The following is a 22,257-nucleotide window of genomic DNA, read 5'->3' on the forward strand; positions in this document are numbered from 1 at the left end:
TTTTTTTTTTTTTTTAAGACAGGGTTTTTCTCTGTGTAGCTTTGGAGCCTATCCTGGAACTCCCTCTGTAGACCAGGCTGGCCTTGAACTCACAGAGATCCTCCTGCCTCTACCTCCTGAGTGCTGGGATTAATGGCATGTGCCACCAACATCTAGCTGGCTTACTTGTTCTTAAAACATTTTCTCAAGCTGCAACCTGCCTATGCTGGATGTTTGTATGCCCTGAAAACAAAACAAAACAAAACAAAAAACAAAACTGCCTTTTACTATTGTTGCAAAACCCAGAGCAAAGCAAGGCAAGAACCCTACTTGATTGCCATATTGATGTCATCAGTGGTCATATATAGGGTGTGTGTTGTCTTTTCTTTTTTTCTTTGGATTTTTTACATTGTTTTATGTGATATATTTTGATATCCTTTCCCCTCCCCCAAGTCCTCCCGGGACCTCCCAATCTCCCCAGCCACCCAACTTCATGTTCTCTCTTTCTCTCTACCTCTACCTCTCTCTAAAAGAATGAAATCAGCTACTCTGAGCATGAGCCTGCCCTGGAGTGTGGTCATACAAGGGGTGATGACTCCTTTTCTTACCCTTAACAATCTGCATGGCAATTTTCCATTTCCTCTTAATTTCCATAGGTTTCTCTATCTCCATCTAACCTTGAAAACATGTGTTGGCTGAATTCTATTCTTGGCTGTCCTTATTGGTTTCATGTGACTCTTCATTTGTATCTGTAGCCTGGTTCTGTCCAAGCATTGAGATTGTCACTCTGAACAGTGGAACCTGTTTACTTTTTGCACATCTGACTGAGTTGCATTGGGGCGTTGGTGGCACACGCCTTTAACCCCAGCACTCAGGAGGCAGAGGCAGGCAGATCTCTGTGAGTTCGAGTCCAAACTGGACTCCAGAGAGTGCCAGGATAGGCTCCAAAGCTACACAGAGAAACCCTGTCTTGAAAAATAAAAAAAAAAAAAAAGTTGCAATAAAGATCAACTCTGGAACTCATAGCCAAAGTCACATGGATTTGACTACAGCAAGGTGAACGGACATTTTTTAGAGGAGTTATATTGTATTGGAAACATGAGGAGAGTGATAGGGTTGGGTAGGAAGAACCTGTATTATGCTGTAGCAAAATGCCCAACCAGAGCAGCCTGAGGATGGCATGCTGGGTGGTGGTGGCACACACCTTTAATCCCAGCACTCGGGAGGCAGAGGCAGGCAGATATCTATGAGTTTGAGGTCAGCCTGGTCCGAGTTCCAGGACAGGCTCCAAAGCTACATAGAGAAACTGTCTCCAAAAACCGGGCACGGGTGGGGGGGGTGGGGGGGTGGGGGTGGAGGCATGGTTTGTTTTGGCTCACAGGCTGAGAGTACCATCTGTCATGGTGGGTGTCACCAAGCTGGAGCGTAAGGCGCCCAATCCAATCACATGCCCATTCAGGAAGCAGAAAGACAAGCTGGTGCTCAGCTCCCTTTCTCTTTATTCAGTCCAAGACCCCGGGGAAGTAGTTTGGCGCTGCCTGTGGTTAAGGCAGGTCTTCCACCTTAGTTAGCATAATCTAACTAATTCCTCACAGGCAAGCCCTGATGCTTGTCTCCTAGCCGATCCTAGATCGTGACAAAATGACATTTTCCTCCATGTCTGCATGACTGTGTCAATATGATGCTACTTCAGTTTTCCTTCGACACTAAGGATTTGTATCCATGATGTGTGCTAAGGCATAGTGACAACTCTTCATAGGACTTTGGCATTTCCCAGAGGAACGAAAGTGGAAGAACATGACAGACATGAAAGCATGAAGAGTATGTGTAGATTTGTGTAAAAGCACCATGTCTTCCTGTCTGCCTTCCCTATCCCACGAGCCTCAAGGATAAGGACACATGTATGCTTTGAGTGACAGTCCCAACTTGCTTTCCCTTTCGTGTGTGTGTGTGTGTGTGTGTGTGTGTGTGTGTGTGTGTGTGTGTCCATTAGTAATGCACTCCTACAGTAATTCTAGCATTAACCAAATACATTTCTTTAACCAAAGAGACACAAGCCAAGACTTGGAAAGTGCTCACATAGTAGGGTTTGCCCTCGCTTGGTACTCTTGCAATTTGTTTGTTTGTTTGTTTGTTTGTTTTTCGAGACAGGGTTTCTCTGTGTAGCTTTGGAGCCTATCCTGGCACTCGCTCTGGAGACCAGGCTGGCCTTGAACTCACAGAAATCTGCCTGCCTCTGCCTCCCGAGTACTGGGGTTAAAGGCGTGCACCGCCAATGCCCGGCCTCTTGCAATTCTTGAAGCATTATCATCTGAAAGAGTGCAGACTGGCAGGCCGGATGCTACCCTACAGCCCAGGCACGATGCTCATTGCTCCTGCTCAAAGCCACCGACTTACCACGTGTAAGGGCTTTGGCCACCAACTGACCACAAATTCCTGAATCACTTGGTGGTGCTACAAAAAGCCATTCTGTCAGAGTCCAGCACAGATGGCCCGTTCACAGAATTATAAACAACTAAATAATAACTTAAACCACTGAGTTTGGGGTCATTACACAGCACTGACACACAATAGCTTATAAATGCCATCAATGCAGATGTGCCCCCTAAGTACTGGTACACATATGACCTGAGGTATTATGAATTCAATAAGTGTATCTCCCTGTCACCCAACCTCAGACCCAGGCCATCCAAAGCCGAGCTCACCTTCAGCGCATGTCACCACCACTGTCTTCTCTCCATGGCAGGAAGCCAGCTCATGACTGATGCCTCATGCAATGTAGTTGTTGATTTGTGCAATTCCCTGAACTCCTCTACCCCATTTCAGAGGGTGAGGCCCTCACACATTCCTTGGATATCATTTCATAATTGTTATTGTTTAGAATGTAACTCCTTCATAATTCAGGTGTCACTTTGATAGCATCAGGAGGCCTTTAGGGAATCATCAGACCATAAAGATGCCTCCTGCACAACTCAGATTAGGTGCTGCTTTAGTGCTATTGCTATGATAAAATGCCCTGACAAAAGCAACTTAAGAAAGGAAGGTTAATTCTGGGTCAGTCCACCATGGTGAGGAGTTCAAAGCAGCAGGAACTTGAAGCAGCAGGTCCCATCATGTCCACACTTGGGAAACAGAGCAATGGATGCTTCCCAGTGCTTAGCTCTTTCTCCATTTTATTTTATTTTAGTTTTTGAGACAAGTTCTTGCTGTATGATCTGGGCTGGCCTGGAACTCACTATGTAGACCAGGCTGGCCTTGAATACACAGAAATATGTGTACTTTTGCCTACTGAGTGGTGGGATTAAAGGCATGAGCTACTATGCCCAGTTTTTTTTTAAGATTTATTTTATTTTATATGTATGAGTGTTTCTCTGTATATATGTATGCGTGTATGTATGTGTCTATGTATATATGTATGTGTATGTATGTATGTATGTATGTATGTAAGTATGTGAAACCATGTCTTTTGTCAGGTACCAGGTGCCTAGTACCTGAGGAGGCTAGAAGAGAACTTTTCAATCCCTTGGAACTGGAGTAATGGATGATTGTGAGCCAAAATGTGGGTACTGGGAACATGTTCTTTTTGTTGCTGTAGCTGTTGCTTTTTGGTACAGGGTTGCTCTATGTAGCCCTGGCTGTCCTGGAACTGACTCTGTAGACTAGGTGGGCCCCAAACACCAAGATCCACTTGCCTCTGCCTCTCCCCCTCCTCCTGAGGTGTGTATCACCACTCAGCTAGCATGCTCTTAACCGATGATCCTCCTTTCTAGCCCATACCTTGTTTTTTGACAGGCGAGCCTTGTTATTACTTTAGGTAGACAGGCTAGTCAATAACCTCCAGAAACCTATCCTTCTCCAACTTCCCAGTCCTGGGACTATAGACATGCCAATGACCAGCTTTTATGTGAGTGCTGGGAACCTAACTCAGGTCCTCGTGCTTGTCTGGCAGGCAGTCTTCAGGGTTTTTTTTTTGGTTGTTGTTTTGTTTTGATTTTGTTTGTTTGTTTGTTTGTTTTGAAACCAGGTCTCAATACCTAGCTTTGGCTGGCTTTGAGCACAGATATCTGTCTGCCTCTGCCTCCAGAGTGTGGGGTTAATGATGTGCACCACCATGGGCTATAGCCAGGTTATTCTTTTCCTAAAGAAGACTCCACTAGTGTAGGATTTTGCCTTGGTCATTGCCTGGGCACTTGAATGAGTTCTGTAAGTTTTGTGTATAGAAAGATGAGAATCCTGTTTGGTCAGTCATAGGTCCTTCTGAGTTTAAGGAGTGCTCATTTAGAGCCAGGCAGTGGTGGCGCACACCTTTAGTCCCAGCACTTGGGAGGCAGAGACAGGTAGATCTCTGTGAGTTCAAGGCCAGACTGGCTACAGCAGTAGTTCCAGGACAGGCTCCAAAGCTACAGAGAAACCTTGTCTCGAAAAAGCAAAAGCAAAAAAAAAAAAAAAAAAAAAGTGCTTGTCTAAGGTTAGAAGTAGAAACAAACTGTGTTTTACCTGATGGAATAGTCTGCACCTAGTTTCTCTTAGTAACTAAAAAACCTAACAATAAACCGGGAAAACTTATAAAAGTTCACCAAAGAATGTCAGAGCTAGAAGACACCTGAGAGATGAAATCCCACTCACTTGATGAATCAGAAACTGAACCTCGATAGTGTGTGTACCTCAGTTGTCTCGGGTCACACTGGCCAAGGGAAGTAAGTGAACTACTAGTAGAATCTAATTTACAGTCTCCTTGGATTGTCATGGGGAAATCTCCCTACAACTTGCCCATGTGAGGTCTTCTTTGCCAGTGCTCTTCTAAATGTTAATTCCATGCACTGTTTTGAAGAGCCCTGTCATTACATCTCCAAGGCAGGGGGGCGTTGCAGAAACACGAGTTCGAACCTCGGGCATGGGAAATGTGGGGCATTCACACCCCCACCTAGAACTATGCCGCTTTCTTTGAGAAAGTTTTTCTGAAATCTAACTGCGAGGCCAAGATGCCTGCTGGGGCTGGGATGAAGTTGGGAGCTGCTGTTTTCCTTGTGGAGGCTGGGGCTGGGCTGGGCGTGCAGAGAGGCGTGGAGCTGGGGAATCTTGGGGCCTGGAGGGCAGAGAGCAGCCCGGGGTGCAGAGGAGCTGGACGCAGAATTGGAGGGTTTGGGGCCTTGGAGGGAGGCGGGGAGCGCAGAGCAGGACGTGGCGCCCTTGTGCCCCGCACAGGGTGCGAGGAGCCAGGGAGTCTTGGGCCTTGGAGGGCAGCGGAGAGAGTGAAGCCCAAGCTGCGTGGCGCGTACTGGAACCGCAGAGCTGGGGGTACCGGGCCTTGGAGGGCGCGGGGACCCCGGCGCATAGGGGTGCGGGGTGAGCGCAGGGCCTGGCGCGCACGCCCCGGAGCGCAGCGCAGCCTGCCAGCGAGGCCGCGGCCCCGGAGCTCCGTGCGGGTGCGGGGCTCCGCGCGCCCTGGGTCCCCGCCCCCGAAGCCCGGCCCCGTGCTGGGTTGTGGAGCACAGGCGGGGCGGGGAGGCCGCGGGGCCGCGCCACGTCCCCCCGAGCGGCCGCTGCAGACCGGGGGCTTTTGTGTCCGCGGAGGCCGCGTCTCCCCCGCGCGCGGGCGGAGCGCAACGCAGCGCGGCCCAGGGCGCGCGTATTCTGCGGGCCGGGCGCGGGCGCGGGCGCCGCCCCCAGGCCGCGGCCCTGAGCCCGGCTGAACCCCGAGAGTGTGCGGAGCCCCGAGGCCTTGGCCGCCTCCCAAACTTTTCAAAGTCGGCCCACGGCCCGGCCGGCCTGGGCTCAGAGCTCGGCCGGGAGGACCCCGGGGATCAGCAAGAGGACCCGGAGGACCAGGAGGAGGACCCGGAGGAGGAGGGGCCACCGCATCAAAGACGCCGGCTTCCCGCGGCCCGGGGGCGAGCCATGCGCGGCGGTCTGTAATGTCAGCGGAACAGGACAAGGAGCCCATCGCGCTGAAGAGAGTTCGAGGTAACCTAGTCGGGTCCGGAGGACTGGGGTAGCGCGGGCCCACGGGAAGGCCACCGGGGCGGCCCGGGCCTAAGTGCGCGGCCCCAGGCGCGCGGGGTCCCCACTTTGTGTGCAGACGTGCAGCGCTCAGCATCCCTTCCTACCAGGCTCCTCTTTTGCTTCCCACCACACAGCACAATAGACACCTCGGGGCGAAAAAGAGACACCCCCGAACAGTACCCCCCCCCCCAGAAAACTAAGTTGCACTGCAAGAGAGTTGAGACGTTTTGAGGAAGCACCTCCCTCCAAAAGGCAACACATATTCGCTATATCTTCCTTTAGTTTAAGGAGAGAAACTAGATACATTCAGAAGGCGTTTTCTCTATTAACCAATGAGATTAAGAATCAAATCATCCAAAATCAGCTTTCTGCATCATTGGTTTTCTTCCTTGCAAACTAGCGAGGAATTTGAATCCCTCTTACTGTCTCGGAAAAATCAGAGAGAAGGATGTACTGAACAAAAGGTACTACATGTAAGTTTAAAACATTCACGCCACCAAATACCATCTGGGAATGTGTGGATATCCGCCAGCTCTTATTTCCAGCTCCGGATGGGTTTCTAAGTCTGTGAGTCTCAAAGTTTGTTCCTTGTGCAAATATTTGTTGAACATGTACTGTGTGCTAGGTACTGTTCTTGGCACAGGTTGAAACAGTGAATAAAGACTGTAGATAGATGTTCTTCACGCAGGATTGCACACACTCAGTAAACAATATACATGGTACTGTGCAAAATATGAAACCACGGAATGGGGGTAGAAAAGACCAGTGGGGAGGGGAGGCAGGGGGTATACAGAAGGTGATCACAGGCTCACCTGGAAGATGGGCTGAAAGGAAGATAGCAGAATCCCTGTCATACCTGGGGGAAGCCTGTGCATCCAAGCAGTGGTGAGGAAGCTGTGGCAACTGTGGCAAGATAAGCTAGGACAGCCAGAACTTTCAGGTATGGTGGGCTAAGGTTAAGGGAGTGTGTCTTGAGAGTCTATTAAGACTTTGGCTCTTGCTAGTTGTGACTGGTAGGCCTTTCTTTTCAACACTCCAGAGGCAGAGGCAGGTGGATTGCTGTGAGTTTGAGGCTAGCCTCGTCTACCTAGTGAGTTCCAGGCCAGCTATGGCTACATACTGAGACCCTGTTGAGAGGGGGTGAGGGGAGGAAGACAGACTTCAGGTTTTACTCTAAGACTGGATAGTTTTGCGAACAAAGCAATGATTGAGTTTCTAACAGGGTTTTTCTGGATGTTGTATAGAAAGTAAGACGGGGGGAAACAGCTGGAGCAGGGAGGCTGCTGCAATAACCCTTTCATCCAAACAAAGGTAAGGTACACGTAAATCAGTTAACTAGTAAGATAAATTTCCATTTGACTTACTGACTAAAGGCATCCATTGATGTTTTGGTTTAGTGTGACTACAGAGTGAGCATAACTGAACTGCCTCGTGACACCAGTGCCATGGGATCTAAAAGATGTGCTCTCAACTATTTAGGTAGAATTCCCCTTTTTCAGAGTTTGGGGGTGGCTTAGTGGGTAAAGCACTGAATCCAGGTCCCCGGCACCTAGGTAAATGCCAGGCAGGTGTGGCAGCTTCCTTGTCATTCCGGCAGATGGAAGGGGAGACAGGTGATCCCCAGAACAAGCTAGACTCAGTGAGCTTTGGTTTCAGGTGAGAGACCCTGCTGAAATACATAAATTGGAAAGCAATCAAGAATCAGCCCCTGGCCAGGTAGTGGTGGCTCACACCTTTGCTTCCAGCACTCGAGAGGCAGAGGCAGGCTATCTTTGTGAGTTCAAGGCCAGACTGGTCTACAGAACAAGTTCCAGGACAACCAGGACTACTCAAAAAACTCAAAAGAAAAAAATCAACCCTGCCTTAAACGTGCACAGAGACGTGTAGAAAAAGAGAAATGGACTTTTTAGTCATTTAAGCAAAAGTTTTAACTGAGTAGAGCATTGCTTTTATTGATGTCCAGATAGCCTTCCATTTGGTGAATTTTGTTGTAGTTGTTGTGTGTGTGTGGTTTATTTTTTTGTTGCTGTTGTTATTGTGTTTTTGTTTTTGTTTTTTTCCCGAGATACTGTTTCTCTGTGTAGCTTTGGAGCCTGTCTTGGAACTCACTCTGTAGACCAGGCTGGCCTCGAACTCATAGTGATCCATCCACCTCTGCCTCCTGAGTGCTGAGATTAAAGGTGTGTGTCACCATCACCTGGCTATTGTGGGTTCTTTTGTCTGTTTGTTTCTGTTTTGTTTTTTGAGACAGGGTCTTACTATGTAGCCCTGGCTATCTGAGAAATGACTAGATCAGGCTAGCTTGAAACTCACAGAGAGATCCACCTGCCCTTTGCAGGGAGCTGTGGGATTAAAGGTATGCACCACAATACCCTGCTTGGTGAAATACTGAAACCCTGTTTTGTTTATGATTATGAGTTGCCAAAGCCTTAAGGCTTAGGCCTTTCTGAGATGCACTTTTCCCCTGAGATTTTTGCAGTACAGTTTTGCCTATTATTATAAATCGCTTTGGGGTTAAAGGCAAGGAAAGAACTCTCAGGTTTATGCCTTTGATCTTAGTTCTCTGTCCTAACCAAATGTAATGCCAAGTAAAATTTATCAGTACCTGATAGTGTGGGCAGGAACACAGGGAATCCTTCCTATTGTTGCAGTTGCAGTATTAAATCCCACGTCAGCAGTAGAGAGTTGACTCACTTTTTAGCTCAGGAATACTCTCAGAGTTAAATTCCAAACTACAAGAATCACTTTTTAAAACGCACAGTCAATATTTTTACTTTGTGGATTGTTTTTTAAATTTTTATTTTATTTATTTTTATGTACAAGTGCTCTGACTGCACATATGCCTACATTACAGAAGAGGGCATCAGATCTCATTAAAGATGGTTGTGAGCTACCATGTGGTTGCTGGGAATTGAACCCAGGACCTCTGAAGAAGCATCCAGTGCTCTTAACCGTTGAGCCATCTCTCAGCCCTGTGGAGAGTGTTTTTAATAATAACTTATTTCCAAGTACATTAATTTAACAGACATTTTGGTATTAGTTCATAATCCATAAAGGTTTTGTGGGTTTTTGTTGTTGTTTGTTTGTTTAAAAAACAAAAAAGAAAAACAGGTTTGTGTTATGTGGTCCAAGCTGGTTCAAACTCCAAGCAGTCCTCTTGCTTCAGCCTCCTGAATGTGAGGACTACAGACATGCATGAGTACTATCTGAGCTTGTCTGAAGCACAATTCTATTGAAATTAGCTGCCCTGGTCGTTGTAATTTGAGACTTTGCAAGCTATGGCTTTTGTGGGCATAGACTCATTTTTTTTTCCCTTTTTCAAGACAGAGTTTCTCTGTGTAGCCCTGGCTGTCCTGGAACTCACTCTGTAGACCAGGCTGGCCTCGAACTCAGAGATCTGCCTGCCTCTGTCTCCCGGGCATAGACTCTTGAGCAAAGCCTCTCACAGTGTCTCACCTACTTGTTTGTTGCTGGTAGACTATTTGTAATGGCTATTTGTTTATTTTATGTACATTACAGATTTCATTAAATCCCAGGCTTAGGATAAGATTTACATATGTACATATATATGCATATATATGTCATAGATATATACATATTTCAATTAAGATGAATTGTTTTTGTAAAGAGGGTTATTTCTAATTATGTCTGTGTGTGTGTGTGTGTGTTGGGGGGGGGTGTCTGTGCACGTGAGCACCAGTGATCTTGAAATCTGGAGGGCATGTAATGCCCTGGAGCAACCTGATATGGGTGATAGGAACCGAACTCCTGTCCTCCGAAAGAGCAATGAGTTCTCTAAACCACTGAGCTATCACTCAGGAACCCTAAATGAATTGTTAAGAAAGTAATATAAAGCTGGATATTGTGGTGCATGCCTTTAATCCCAGCACTCAGGAGGCAGAGGTAGGTGGATCTTTGAGTTTGAGGCCAGCCTGGTGTACAGAGTGAGTTCCAGAATAGCCAGGGGCTATGCAGAAAGACCTTTGTTGCAAAAGAAGCCTTCACTGTTTTTTTTTCCAATGATTGACTTCAGCTGTAAAAAAAAAAAAGAAAGAAAGAAAGAAAGAAAGAAAATAATATAGGAATATAGGGGCTGGATAGGTGGTTCAGAAGTTGCAAGGGCTCACTGCTCTCTCAGAGACCTAAGTTGAGTTCCCAGCACCCATATTGGATGGCTTACAAGGGCCTGAAATTCTAGCTCTAGGGGATCCAATGCCTCTTTCTTCCCAAAGGCATCTGCCCTCACACTCAAACACACACACGTACACATATACACATAATTTAAAATAATGATAAAAATAAATATTACAAAAATCCAAGATTGCTCAGCAGCTGAAGGTATTTGCTATGTAAGCCTGGTGACCTGGATTGGGTTCACAGAACCCACGAATAGATAAAAGGAAGAAAACTGATTAAAAAAAAAACCTGTCCTTTAGCTGACACATGAGTGCTGTGGCACATCTACTCCTCCACAATGAATGAATGAATGAATGAATGAATGGCTAAGAAGCTAATATAGGTAGAACTTAGATTTGACAAAAACAAGATGTCATTGACTCAGGACTTCACTGTAGCATGCTATGCCGATCCAAAGCATCACAATAAGCCTGGTGGGGTGGCATATGCCTTTAGTCCCAGTGCTCTGGCGGCATAGGCGGGTGGATGTGTGGAGGGTTAGGATTGAGATTGGAGAACTAGGGGCAGAAAAGCTAGCGGAAGAGCAGAGGAGGTAAAGGTTTCCGTGTTTAACACTGGACTGTGTACAGCTCAGTACAAGATTGGGGATCTGAGCTTGGTTCTAAGTCTATTGACTCTGTGCCCCCAACCTGCCCCACCCCATCCCTAGGGCATTCCAGTGTATGTAGTGAATATGCCTGACATGGCTTGTAACTAAAGCCATTTAATCCAGAAATAGAAATCTGGAAGTCGAAGGTAAACAGGTGGATACTAATTAATGTCTTGGGAATACACAAGCGTACCCGAGAGAACCAACAGTGAGAAGAGCCTTGAGGTCACCAACTTGGAAAACATCAACATTTGGGAGACAGATGGAGAAGACTCAGAAAGGCAGAGGGAGACAGCTGCCAGCGAAGGAGAAATGCTAAGAGAATGTCACATGCATAGAAAGGAGTGTGGGTTTATGAGGGATACATGGATGCATTTTGGTGTTTTGTTTTTTGTTTTTTTGTTTTTCGAGACAGGGTTTCTCTGTGTAGCTTTGGAGCCTATCCTGGCACTCGCTCTGGAAACTAGGTTGGCCTCGAACTCACAGAGATCCACCTGCCTCTGCCTCCCGAGTGCTGGGATTAAAGGCGTGTACCACCAATGCCTGGCACATTTTGGTGTTTTTTTTTACTTTTTTTTTAGATTTTATTTATTTATTATGTATACAGTCTTCTGCCTTCGAGGGCACCAGATCTCATTCAAGGTGGTTGTGAGCCACCATGTGGTTGCTGGGAATTGAACTCAGGGCCTCTGGAAGAACAGTCAGTGCTCTTAACCGCTGAGCTATCTCTCCAGCCCTACATTTTGGTGTTTTAAAGAGATTTATAATTAGTAAGTGCAAGTGTGCATGCCTGCATGAATTTATGTGTACTACATGCATGCAGAAGGCTGCAGAGGCAAGAAGGTGGCATTGGAGCTCTTGGAACTGGGGTTCCAGGCAGTTGTGAGCCACCATGTGGGTGCTGAGAACTGAAACCAAGTGTTCTGGAAGAGCAGCCAGTACTCTTTTGTTTGTTTTGTTTTCCTTTTTCTTTTTTTGTTTTTGTTTTTTTTGTTTTTTTTGAGGCAGGGTTTCTCTGTGGTTTTGGAGATTGTCCTGGAACTAGCTCTTGTAGACCAGGCTGGTCTCGAACTCACAGAGATCCGCCTGCCTCTGCCTCCTGAGTACTGGGATTAAAGGCGTGTGCCACAATGCCTGGCCCTTGTTTTCCTTTTTCAAGAAAGGATTTCTCTGTGTAACAGCCCTGGCTATCCTGGAACTCACTCTGTAGACCAGGCTGGCCTCAAACTCGCAGAGATCCTCCGGTGTCAGACTCCCCAATGCTGGGATTAAAGGTGTGTGCCAACACCACCTGGCTAGTAGAGTCTTACTTATAACCTTGGCTAGCCTGGAATCCACTATGTAGATCAGGCTGGCCTGGAACTTAACAGAGATCCACCTGCCTCTGCCTGTGGAGTGCTGGGATTCAAGGTGTGCACCATCTTTCCCACCTGGGGCATTGGTTTTTTTTTTTTAAAGATTTCTCTCTTTGGTGTCCCCTACCTACCCACACCCACGTTGTTTACCTTGGAGGTAGTCACAGGCCTTTATAGCCACCTAGTGTGGATACTGGTCACAAACTCCTGTGCTCTGACAGCAGTTGGGTCACGGTTTCAGGAAGTTTCACAGTGAGGAAGGGACAGCTGTAGGTGGTTTCGGTGGAGGCTTGGTCACATGGCTGCAGAGTGAAAGCAGAGACAGCTGGAACGGAATCAAGAATTAGTAGAAGCTTTAAAAGGCCAGTCTCAAGCCAGGTGTTAGTGGCTCATGCCTTTAATTCCAGCACTTGGGAGGCAGAGGCAGGCAGATCTCTGTGAGTTCGGAGTTCATGGCCAGCCTGGCCTACAGCTCAAGTTCCAGGACAGCCAGGGCTACGCAGAGAAATGCGGGGGGTGGGGGGGGAGAGAAGATGATGCCAACCTCTTGTGACCTACTTGTGCCAGCAAACTCACCTCCTCAAGACCCTTCTGCCTTCAGCACAGCACACAGGCTAGGTGTCATAGCACAAGCCTGTAATCTGAAGGCTAAGGCAGGAGAATCTTGAATCCCAGGCTAGCCTCAGCTACATAGGGAGATCCTGTCTCAAAAGAAAAACCATGAGCCCTTGCAGGGGATGTTTCTGATTCAGACAGTAACAGTGTCTGTCTGTGAGACACACAGGGTGCTCTTTTTTCCAGTAGCTGAAATGTACCCCTGTTTGCACACAGTGTGGTCACAGTATCCTTATTTCAGCTTACTGCCTTCCTTGCCCTCCCCAAACCGATTCTTTACTTCAGGTTTTGCTTCTCCCTTTGGTTGTTACAGAGCCTTGGGTTCCCCCTTTGCCCTTATTTATCCATTTGCTCAGCCACTTCGTATAATGGCACCTGCTATGACTGCGTACCAAGTGTTCTGCCAGTGGCTTAAATGGATAGTGCTCTTTCTCTCAGTCACCCTGTCCATTAGTTGTTATTTAAGTAGGGTTTACATATATGAATTGATGCTGGGGTAGAGAGATGGCTCAGTAGTTAAGAGCACCTTCTGCTCTTTCAGAGGACCCAAGTTCAATTCCCAGCACTGTGTAACCTAGATTGGCTCCCAATTCATGATCTTCCTACCTATGTTTCTCAAAGTATTGAGATAATAGGTGTGTGCCACCATGCTCAGGCTTCGGCCTAAGCTCTCTGAGATTAAAAAAAATAACATTTATGTACTGGGTCAGGGGTAGGGATGAGGGTTTCCAAGACACAGGTACAGGTCAGAGGACAATTATTAGGAGTTGGTTCTCCTCTTCTACAATGTACATTTGGAGGCTGGAACTCAGATCATCAGGTTTGATGGCAAGCACCTTTACCCATCTTGCTGGACCCTATAATAATTTTTTTTACAGACTTTTACTTTATTTCTATGTATGTACAGGAGTCTGAGGAGGCTGGTAAAGGGCCTTGGATCTCCTGGAGCCAAGTTATATACAGTTTTGAGCTACCTGATGTGAGTGTTGGGAACCAAACTTGTGTTCTCTAACAAGAGCAACAAGCACTGAATTACTGAGCCATCTTTTTATCCCCCCACCTAATAATTCTTTTTTAAAAAAGATTTTATTTATTTATTATGTATACAACATTCTGCTTCCATGTATATCTGCACACCAGAAGAGGGCACCAGATCTCATTATGGATGGTTGTGAGCCACCATGTGGTTGCTGGGAATTGAACTCAGGATCTCTGGAAGAGTAGTCGGTGCTCTTAACCTCTGAGCCATCTCTCTAGCCCCCAATAATTCTTAATATTAGATTATACTGCTAGAATCAATGTAACAGAAGCTAGAACTAAATGAGCCATCAAACAGGAGAGCATTTTGTCTTAGTTAGGGCTTTATTGCTGTGAAGACATACCAAGACCACAGCAACTCTTGCAAAAGAAAACATCTAATTGTTGCTCATTTACAGGTCAGAAGTTTAGTTCATTATCAGCATGGCTGGAAGCATGGCAGCATATAGGCAGACATGGTACTAGAGAAGGAGCTGAGATGTCTACATCTGGATCCGAAGGCAGCAGGAAGAGAGAGTGACATTGGGTCTGGCTTGAGCATCTGAAACCTCAAAGCCCACCCCCAGTGACACACTTCCTCCAATGCCACACCTACTCCAACAAGGCTACACTTCTTAATAGTGTCCCTCCCCCTGAGCCTACTGGAACCTTTGCTATTCAAACTATCACACATTTTATGGAAGAGAAGATAATGGTGAACAGCTCAGAGATTGGTAGTAAGAGCCAGTATGATGGTTCAGGCCTTTAATTTCAACATTTTGGAGGCTAAAGCAGGTTGGTTGCTTGGCCCATGTGGGCAACACATATGTTTGGTACGTACACATACATGCAAATAAAACACTCATACACAATAAAGTAAGATACAAATAAATCTCTTTAAAAAACAACAACAAAACCCCATGGAGTTGGGGGCCTTGTAGCTCAGTAGAGTACTTGCGTAGTGAGCATGAAGTCCTGGGTTTGTTCTTCAGCATCACATATATTGAATGTGGCTGCTCTCTCTCTCTCTCTCTCTCTCTCTCTCTCTCTCTCTCTCTCTCTCTCTGCCTTCCCCTCTCCTCCCCTCCCTCTCCTCTCTCCCTTCTTCCCTTCCTTCCTTCTTTCCTGAAACTCACTATGTAGACCAGACTGGCCTTGAACTCACAGAGATCTGCACCTGGTTGTGTGGTGATGGTCTTTTAAAAAATGATTTATTAACCAGGATGTGGTTGGTGGTACATACCTTGGATCCCAGCACTCAGGAGGCAGAGGCAAGGGGATCTCTGAGTTCAAGGCCAGCTTGGTCTACAGAGGTAAGTTCTAGGACAGCCAGGGCTACACAGTGAAACCCTGTCTCAAAAAAACAAAATACAAAAGAAGGAAAGTTCTACTCTGTTATTTGGTTTGGTTTGAGACAAGGTCTCAGTCTGAAGCCTGGGCTGTCTTGAAACCTGCCTCAGACTTCAAATTCTGGTGTTACAGGTGTGGCTTACCAGACCTGGCTGGATGATGATGATGATGAAAATATTTTAGGTTTGTTAAGTTTTGTCCACATCATGTGTTGACATGATCATGTGAGGTTTCCCCCCTTTATTCTAAAGTAGTTTATTACATGGTTTAATTTTTGTCTGTTCAGAGGCAACTTTGTATTTCTGGTGAAAATCCTACTGTATCATGATGTGGCCTTTTGATACTCTACTAAATTCAGTTGATAGCATTGTATTGAAATGGTTTGTGTCAAAATGTTTTGTTTTGGTTTTCTTTTTGTTTCCTTATTGAGACAGGGGCCTCAAACTCAAAGAGATCGGGCCTATCTCTGCCTTCCTAGTGCTGGGATTAAAGGCATGCGCCTCCCCCACCTGGCCTGTCAATTATTCTAATAGGTGTTGTATGTAGGTTTTTGTTTGTTTATTTTGCTTTTTTTTCTGTGTTATTTTTTTTTTCTGGTTTTGGTATCAAGGTAATCTCAGCCTAATGGAATGAGTCAGGATGTATTCTCCCCATTTGTTTAAATGGGCTTCATGGTGATCTAACCCAATGCCTTGCTTGTGCTCAGCTTTTGAGCTACAGCCCCTACTGAAGTGGTCATTGTTTTAAATAGTCAGATGTATTAATTTGCACTACAGGAAATTACAGCAAGTATAAAGGTCAGTGAGGTGACCCAGCAGGTCCAGGTGCTTATGAACAGGGGGGCCAAGGACCCCAGTGTGGTCCCAGGATCCCACAAGGCTGCCGTAGAGAACCGACCTCTGAGAGTTGTCCTCTGAACGCCACACATGTTTAAAAACACAACAGAAATGCCTTGCCTGCTGATGGAAGAATAGATCACAATGTGTTTGGCAAACTTGTGAAAACAGGAACTTAATATGCACAAATACCTTGTCTTCCAACTTATAGGAAACAAAAACACATCATACCAAGGGAACACAGCCTGTGAAATCAGGAACCTTACACCTTCCAGACAGGGAAATACTCATTATACCTATAATTTAGTTTATTACATTTATTTATTTGTGTATGTGTGGTGTATGTATATATGTCTGGTGTATGTGGTATATGTGTATGTGTGTGGTATGGTGTGTGTGATGTGTGTATATATGTCTGGTTTATGTGGTGTGTATTTGGTGTGTGTGTGTGTGTGTGTGTGTGTGTGTGGTGTGTGGTGTGTGTGAATGACAGCACCTATGTGAAGATCAAAGCACAACTTGCCGGAGGGAGCTGATTGTCTTGTTCCATGATGTAGGTGCTGGGAATCCTTCCCCTGTTGAACCATCTCCATGACCTTTAATTTAACTTACAATGTAGTTTTATGTAAGGAATGGACTAAATGAGTGTTGTTCTGAAGCTCCAGGTGTATGATGCAGGGAAGGCTGAGGACTGTAAGCTCAAGGGCAGCCTGAGACACTATCTAAAATTAAAAAAAAAAAAAGACAGACAGAAAGAAGAGCTAACCAAAAAGCAAATTGTTGTGAACATAGAGACATAACTGCAGAAAACAACTTCCACATTCAGGATTTGGTGAACAAAAAAAAAAAAATGAAAGTTGGGGTCACTGGAACCTGGAGGGTTGGAGGAACCACCCTGTAGAGTTGAACCCTCAGAGACCTTGAGATTTGGAACTATGTGGCTGTGCTATATTGTTGAACTCTTGGTCCCTAGCTGGGAGTGCTGTCTTGGGGGTGAGGTCTAGAGAGGCTGTGCATTTGAGAGCTGTACTGATCCTTTCTTTCTCTGTCTCTGTCTCTGTCTCTTGTCTGTCTGTCTGTCTGTCTGTCTGTCTGTCTGTCTCTCTCTCTCTTCTTTCTCTTCTCTCTCTCTCTCTCTCTCTCTCTCTCTCTCTCTCTCTCTCTCTCTCTCTCTCTCTCTCTCTCTCTCTCTCTCTCTCTCTCTCTCTCTCCAGTGTTTCTCTGTGTAGCTTTGGAGCCTGTCCTGGTCTACCTACTCTATATACCAGGTTGTCCTCGAACTCACAGAGATCCACCTTACTCTGTTTCTTAATTGCTCTCTGCATCTTGCTTAAATCCTTGAGGTATAACATTTCCTCCACCCCACCACCATGGTGACCAAGTGCATGGTTAAAGCAGCCATAGCTGAGCCTCTGAAACTGTGAGCTGGTAGTCAGCCTCACCCCTCCCAAGTCTTGTCAAGCACTTTCTCATAGCAAGAGACTAATACAGCAGTTAACTTAAATGGGTTAAGTGTAATAGACACTGGCTGTTGGTGAGATGTCTCAGTGGGTAAAGGCACTTGCCACAGCCTAACAACCTGAATTTGATCCCCTGGTTCCACAGTGGAGAGAACCAACTCTCTCTCAAGCAGCCATATGACCTTCATCCACATGCATCCTATGGCACGCACGTAAAATAGTAATAAGAACAAAACAAAAATGATAAATAAAACAGATCTTGCCAGTGGTCTCAGTGATGATTCCTGTCCTTTAGCCTTTTAGGGACCTCCACTTTGGCCAAACTGGGATTGGTGGCTTTGATGCTGAAAAGAATTTCGGGACTGATCGGCATGAAGTAGAGTTGGGGTTTTTTGTTTTTTGTTTCTGTTTTTGTTTTTTGAGACAGGGTTTCTCTGTGTAGACCTGGCTGTCCTGGAACTTGTTATGGATACCAGGCTGGCCTCGAACTCACAGAGCTCTGCCTGCCTCTACCTCTAGAGGGTTGGGTCTATAGTTGGAGATTTTTATTAAAGCTATGTTAATGTAGACTTGAAGTGTGGAAGTTAGGAGAAAAGAGGAGCTTGGGGCTGGAGAGATGGCTCATCGGTTAAGAGCACTGGCTGCTATTCTAGAAGACCTGGGTTCAATTCCCATACCCACATGGCAGCTCACAACTGTCTGTAAGTCCACATCCAGTGTATCCAACACCCTCAAACAGACATACATGGAGGCAAAAACCCTAATGCACATGAAGTAAAAATAAGCATGGTTTCCTGTTCCATCTATTCTATGCGTAACTGAAACAAATGGACAAAAGTGGCTCTCAGCTTATGTCTCAATAGGTTGACTGCAGTCCTAATGTTCATCCCTTTCCTTTGTCTTTTTTTTTTTTTAAGATTTATTTATTATGTATACAATGCTCTGCATGTACACCTGCAGGCCAGAAGAGGGCACTAGATCTCATTATAGATGGTTGTGAGCCACCATGTGGGTGCTGGGAATTGAACTCAGGACCTCTGGAAGAGCAGCCAGGGCTCTTAACCACTGAGCTATCTCTCCTGCCCCTCTTTTGTCTTTTGTAAGTGAAATTGTAGGATGCACCAGAGATGCCTTGGGTGAAATTATACTTTGATAGGGGAACCAGGACCCAATACAGTAGCAAAGGGGTTGAGGGCTGCAGGTTTACAGCTTGGAAAGAAGATGATCCACAGCAGCTGATTCCTGGGGGAGGGCTCCTTCCCAGTGTCCCAAGCCCATAATTTTCCCTGTCTTTGTATGTTGCTTTGATAATATTACTATGAGATATCCTGGGTGGTGGTGGCTCAGGCCTTTAGTCCTAGAACTCGGAAGGCAGAGGCAGGTGGATCTCTGGGAGTTCAAGGCCATCCTGGTCTACAAAGCAAATTCGAGGGCAGCCAGAGCTGTTACACTGTATCTTGAAACAAAACAAAATAAATTACCATGAGCTATATATAAAACAGTTTCACTTCCAAGTGGGAATATTATCAGATTTTTTTTTTTTTTTTTTTGTAGGTGGTGACAGTGGACTGGATGGGTTAGGAGGACCAAATATACAACTAGGAAGCCCAGATAAGAAAAAACGCAAGGCCAGCACACAGGTAAGTTGACTTTTATTTTTTTCTCTTAAGATTTTGTTTTTATTTATTTTTCAGATCTGTTTTGTCTGTTTGTTTCTATTTGTGTATCTATGTGTATGTGAGGGCAGACACCCAGGGAGGCCAGAAGAGGGTGTCCTAGCTCCCAAAGCTGAAGTTACAGGGAGTTGTGAGCCACTTGAAATGTGTGCTGGGAACTGAACTTAGGTCCTTTGGAAGAGCAGTAAGTGCTCTTAAGCACTGAGCAATCTTTCCAGCCCCAGTGTTTTCCTTAGCAACAATTTTCACTTGTTGGTGTGATCAAGTGGATCAGTGAATTTTTACACCTGGCCATGTGCTTTGCTTCCTGTCTGCTTCAGAGCCTAATAAAAAGAGTTCTGCATTCAATGATGTTAGTCTAACCTGTGGTTCTATTTAAAGATTTTTAAGTAATTTTAACTTGAAGTAACTATTGTTATTATAGTAATCAATATTGTGTGGGTATCATGAAATAATCATAGTGGATGTCTCCTTTGTTGTAACTTGTGGTTGTAATAAAATTACAATATAGGCCTTTATGGTTTTTAATTTATTTATTTGTTTTTATTTATATGTCTATGAGTGTTTGTTTGCCTGCCTGGATGTCTGCGTACTGTGTATGTAGTACCCGTGGAAGCCAGAAGAGGGCTCACTGAATCACCTGGAATTGGAGTTACAGATGGTTTTCAGTGCCATGTGGGTGTTGGGAACTAAAAACCCCAATACTCTGCCAGAACAGCAAGTGCTGTTACCCCAGAGCCATCTCTCCAGCCCTGTCTTATGGTTTTGTTTGCTATAAACTGTTTTTAATTGTGTATCTAGTGATAATGAGTTACTTTGATAGGAATCTAAAGTATATTTTGTTTTCATTTTGGTCACTGTTAAATCTGAAATGTAACCATTATTTTTCTATTAAGAGATGTAGAGATTAGAAACTTGGAGAATGCTTTAATTATGGCTCTCTTGACATTAAGAAAAAAACACTTGGAATCTGTTTATCATTATCTAGCTTTATTGCTATGTGGGGTCTAAGAAGAGTTGCGATTAGAATACTTTAGTTTTAAGAGAGAATTTAGCTACAGACAAGCACACACAGGAAAGTTGTGGTAGGCTTTTAAAAAATGACTGACGTATTTATTTTTGTTTTATGTGTATGAGTGTTGGTTTGCATATATGTCTGTGTACCACATGTATGTTGGGTGCCTGTGAACCCAACATCAGATCCCTTGGTTCCAGAGTTCCAGGCAGTTGTGAGCCCCCACATGAGTGCTGGGAATGGAGCCCAGGTCTTCTAGCAATGGTTTTGAACTAGAAAAGCATGCCTCATTTCCATCCCTTAATGAGAGGAAACCTGTATTTAAGAAATGATTTTAATTTATTTTAAATTATTTGTATATGCGTGTGACTGCTGTGGGTATGTGCACCAGAGTGCAGGAGCTGGTAGAGGCCTGAAGAGGGCGACAGAACCCCTGAAGCTGGAGTTACAGATGGCTGTGCTCCACATGCTGGGCTCCAAATTTGGGTCCTCTAGAAGAGCAGTCAGTGCTCTTAACCACTTAGCCATCTCTCCAGCCCCATGTATTTTTTTCTATCAAGTATAATTAAATGTAAACACTGGGAAGGACAACTGAAAATACTAAATTTGCTTAGTACTGTAAGAGAAAGGTGACCAAAGCCAGGTTCTGGGTTCTGAGACCATCTGTTATACTGACCTCTTGCATGAAGACTGTCTGTGTTTTCCTTTACGTTCTCTTGCAGGGACCTTCCTATCCTCCATTGTCTGAGTATGCACCACCACCAAACCCAAACTCCGACCACCTAGTGGCTGCCAATCCCTTCGATGACAACTATAACACTATTTCCTATAAACCACTGCCTTCGTCCAATCCCTACCTTAGCCCTGGTTATCCTGGCTTTGGAGGCTACAGCACATTCAGAATGCCACCCCACGTGCCCCCAAGAATGTCTTCCCCCTACTGTGGTCCTTACTCACTCAGGAATCAACCACATCCGTTTCCTCAGAACCCTTTGGGCATGGGCTTTAACCGGCCGCATGCTTTTAACTTTGGGCCACACGAGAATCCGAATTTTGGAAACCCACCTTACAATAACGTGCTGACTCAGGACATGAACATGCCTGGTCAGCACTTTAGACAAAGCTCTGCCGAAAACTTCAGTCAGATTCCCCCACAGAATGCTGGCCAAGTATCTAACGCTGACCTGGCATCTAATTTTGTCCCTGGAAATAATTCACATTTTACCTCTCCGTTAGAATCGAATCATTCTTTTATCCCACCCCCGAACGCGTTTGGTCAAGCAAAAGCGCCACCTTCCAAACAAGACTTTACTCAAGGGGCAACCAAAACCACGAATCAGAATTCCTCTGCTCACCCACCTCACTTAAATATGGAGGACACAGTCAATCAGAGTGGCGTGGAATTAAAAAATGTCAACAGAAACAATGCCGTGCAAGAGAACAGCCGCTCGGGTAGCGCAGAGGCCACCAACAGCCACGCCAATGGGACCCAGAGCAAGCCACGGCAGCCCAGGGGCGCAGCCGACCTGTGCACCACCGACAAAAGCCGCAAGTTCTCCCTGCACCCCGGCCGCCACGGCCATTCATCTTCTGACCCGGTGTACCCGTGTGGGATTTGTACAAATGAAGTGAATGACGATCAGGACGCCATCCTGTGTGAGGCCTCTTGTCAGAAATGGTTTCACCGCATCTGCACCGGAATGACCGAAACAGCCTATGGGCTCCTGACGGCCGAGGCCTCCGCGGTGTGGGGCTGTGACACCTGCATGGCTGACAAGGATGTCCAGCTAATGCGCACTAGAGAGGCCTTCGGTCCACCGGCCGTGAGCGGTGACGCCTAACCACGGCTGTCACCTAATGTGGTTCATTTCTCTGTGTAGAACAGAGATTTGGTGACATAGGATTTTAATGTTTGACATTTTGGAAATGGCACATACAGAAATATTACATCTTAGTTCTTACTGACGTGACGTTTCATTTTATTGTTTTGTTTTTTGTCTTAAATGAGATTAATGTGTGTGTGTGGGGGGGGTGCTGTAGAGATACTTATAAATAAATGTTCATTGTTATTTATCGTAAACCTAAAAGCCTCTTGGAGCTTCAAAATAATATATGACAAAGGTAGGCAAGTTTTAACCTTTAAGAGTTAGTCATTTAAAAAATGT

At 45.5% G+C, this 22,257-nt stretch overlaps 1 protein-coding gene across 1 annotated transcript; it reads left to right on the forward strand.

Moving 5' to 3' along the window:
- The first annotated feature begins 5,587 nt into the window (after window positions 1-5,587).
- On the forward strand, window positions 5,588-22,172 carry Pygo1 (pygopus family PHD finger 1). Its single transcript, XM_027411180.2, has 3 exons — window positions 5,588-5,943; window positions 18,956-19,041; window positions 20,815-22,172. Exons 1-3 carry the CDS (start codon window positions 5,895-5,897, stop codon window positions 21,931-21,933), a joined length of 1,254 nt encoding a protein of 417 aa, XP_027266981.1. The 5' UTR covers window positions 5,588-5,894; the 3' UTR covers window positions 21,934-22,172.
- The last annotated feature ends 85 nt before the right edge of the window (window positions 22,173-22,257 follow it).

The sequence above is a fragment of the Cricetulus griseus genome, chromosome 4 (assembly GCF_003668045.3).
Source record: "Cricetulus griseus strain 17A/GY chromosome 4, alternate assembly CriGri-PICRH-1.0, whole genome shotgun sequence".
NCBI classification, from domain to species: Eukaryota; Metazoa; Chordata; class Mammalia; order Rodentia; family Cricetidae; genus Cricetulus; species Cricetulus griseus.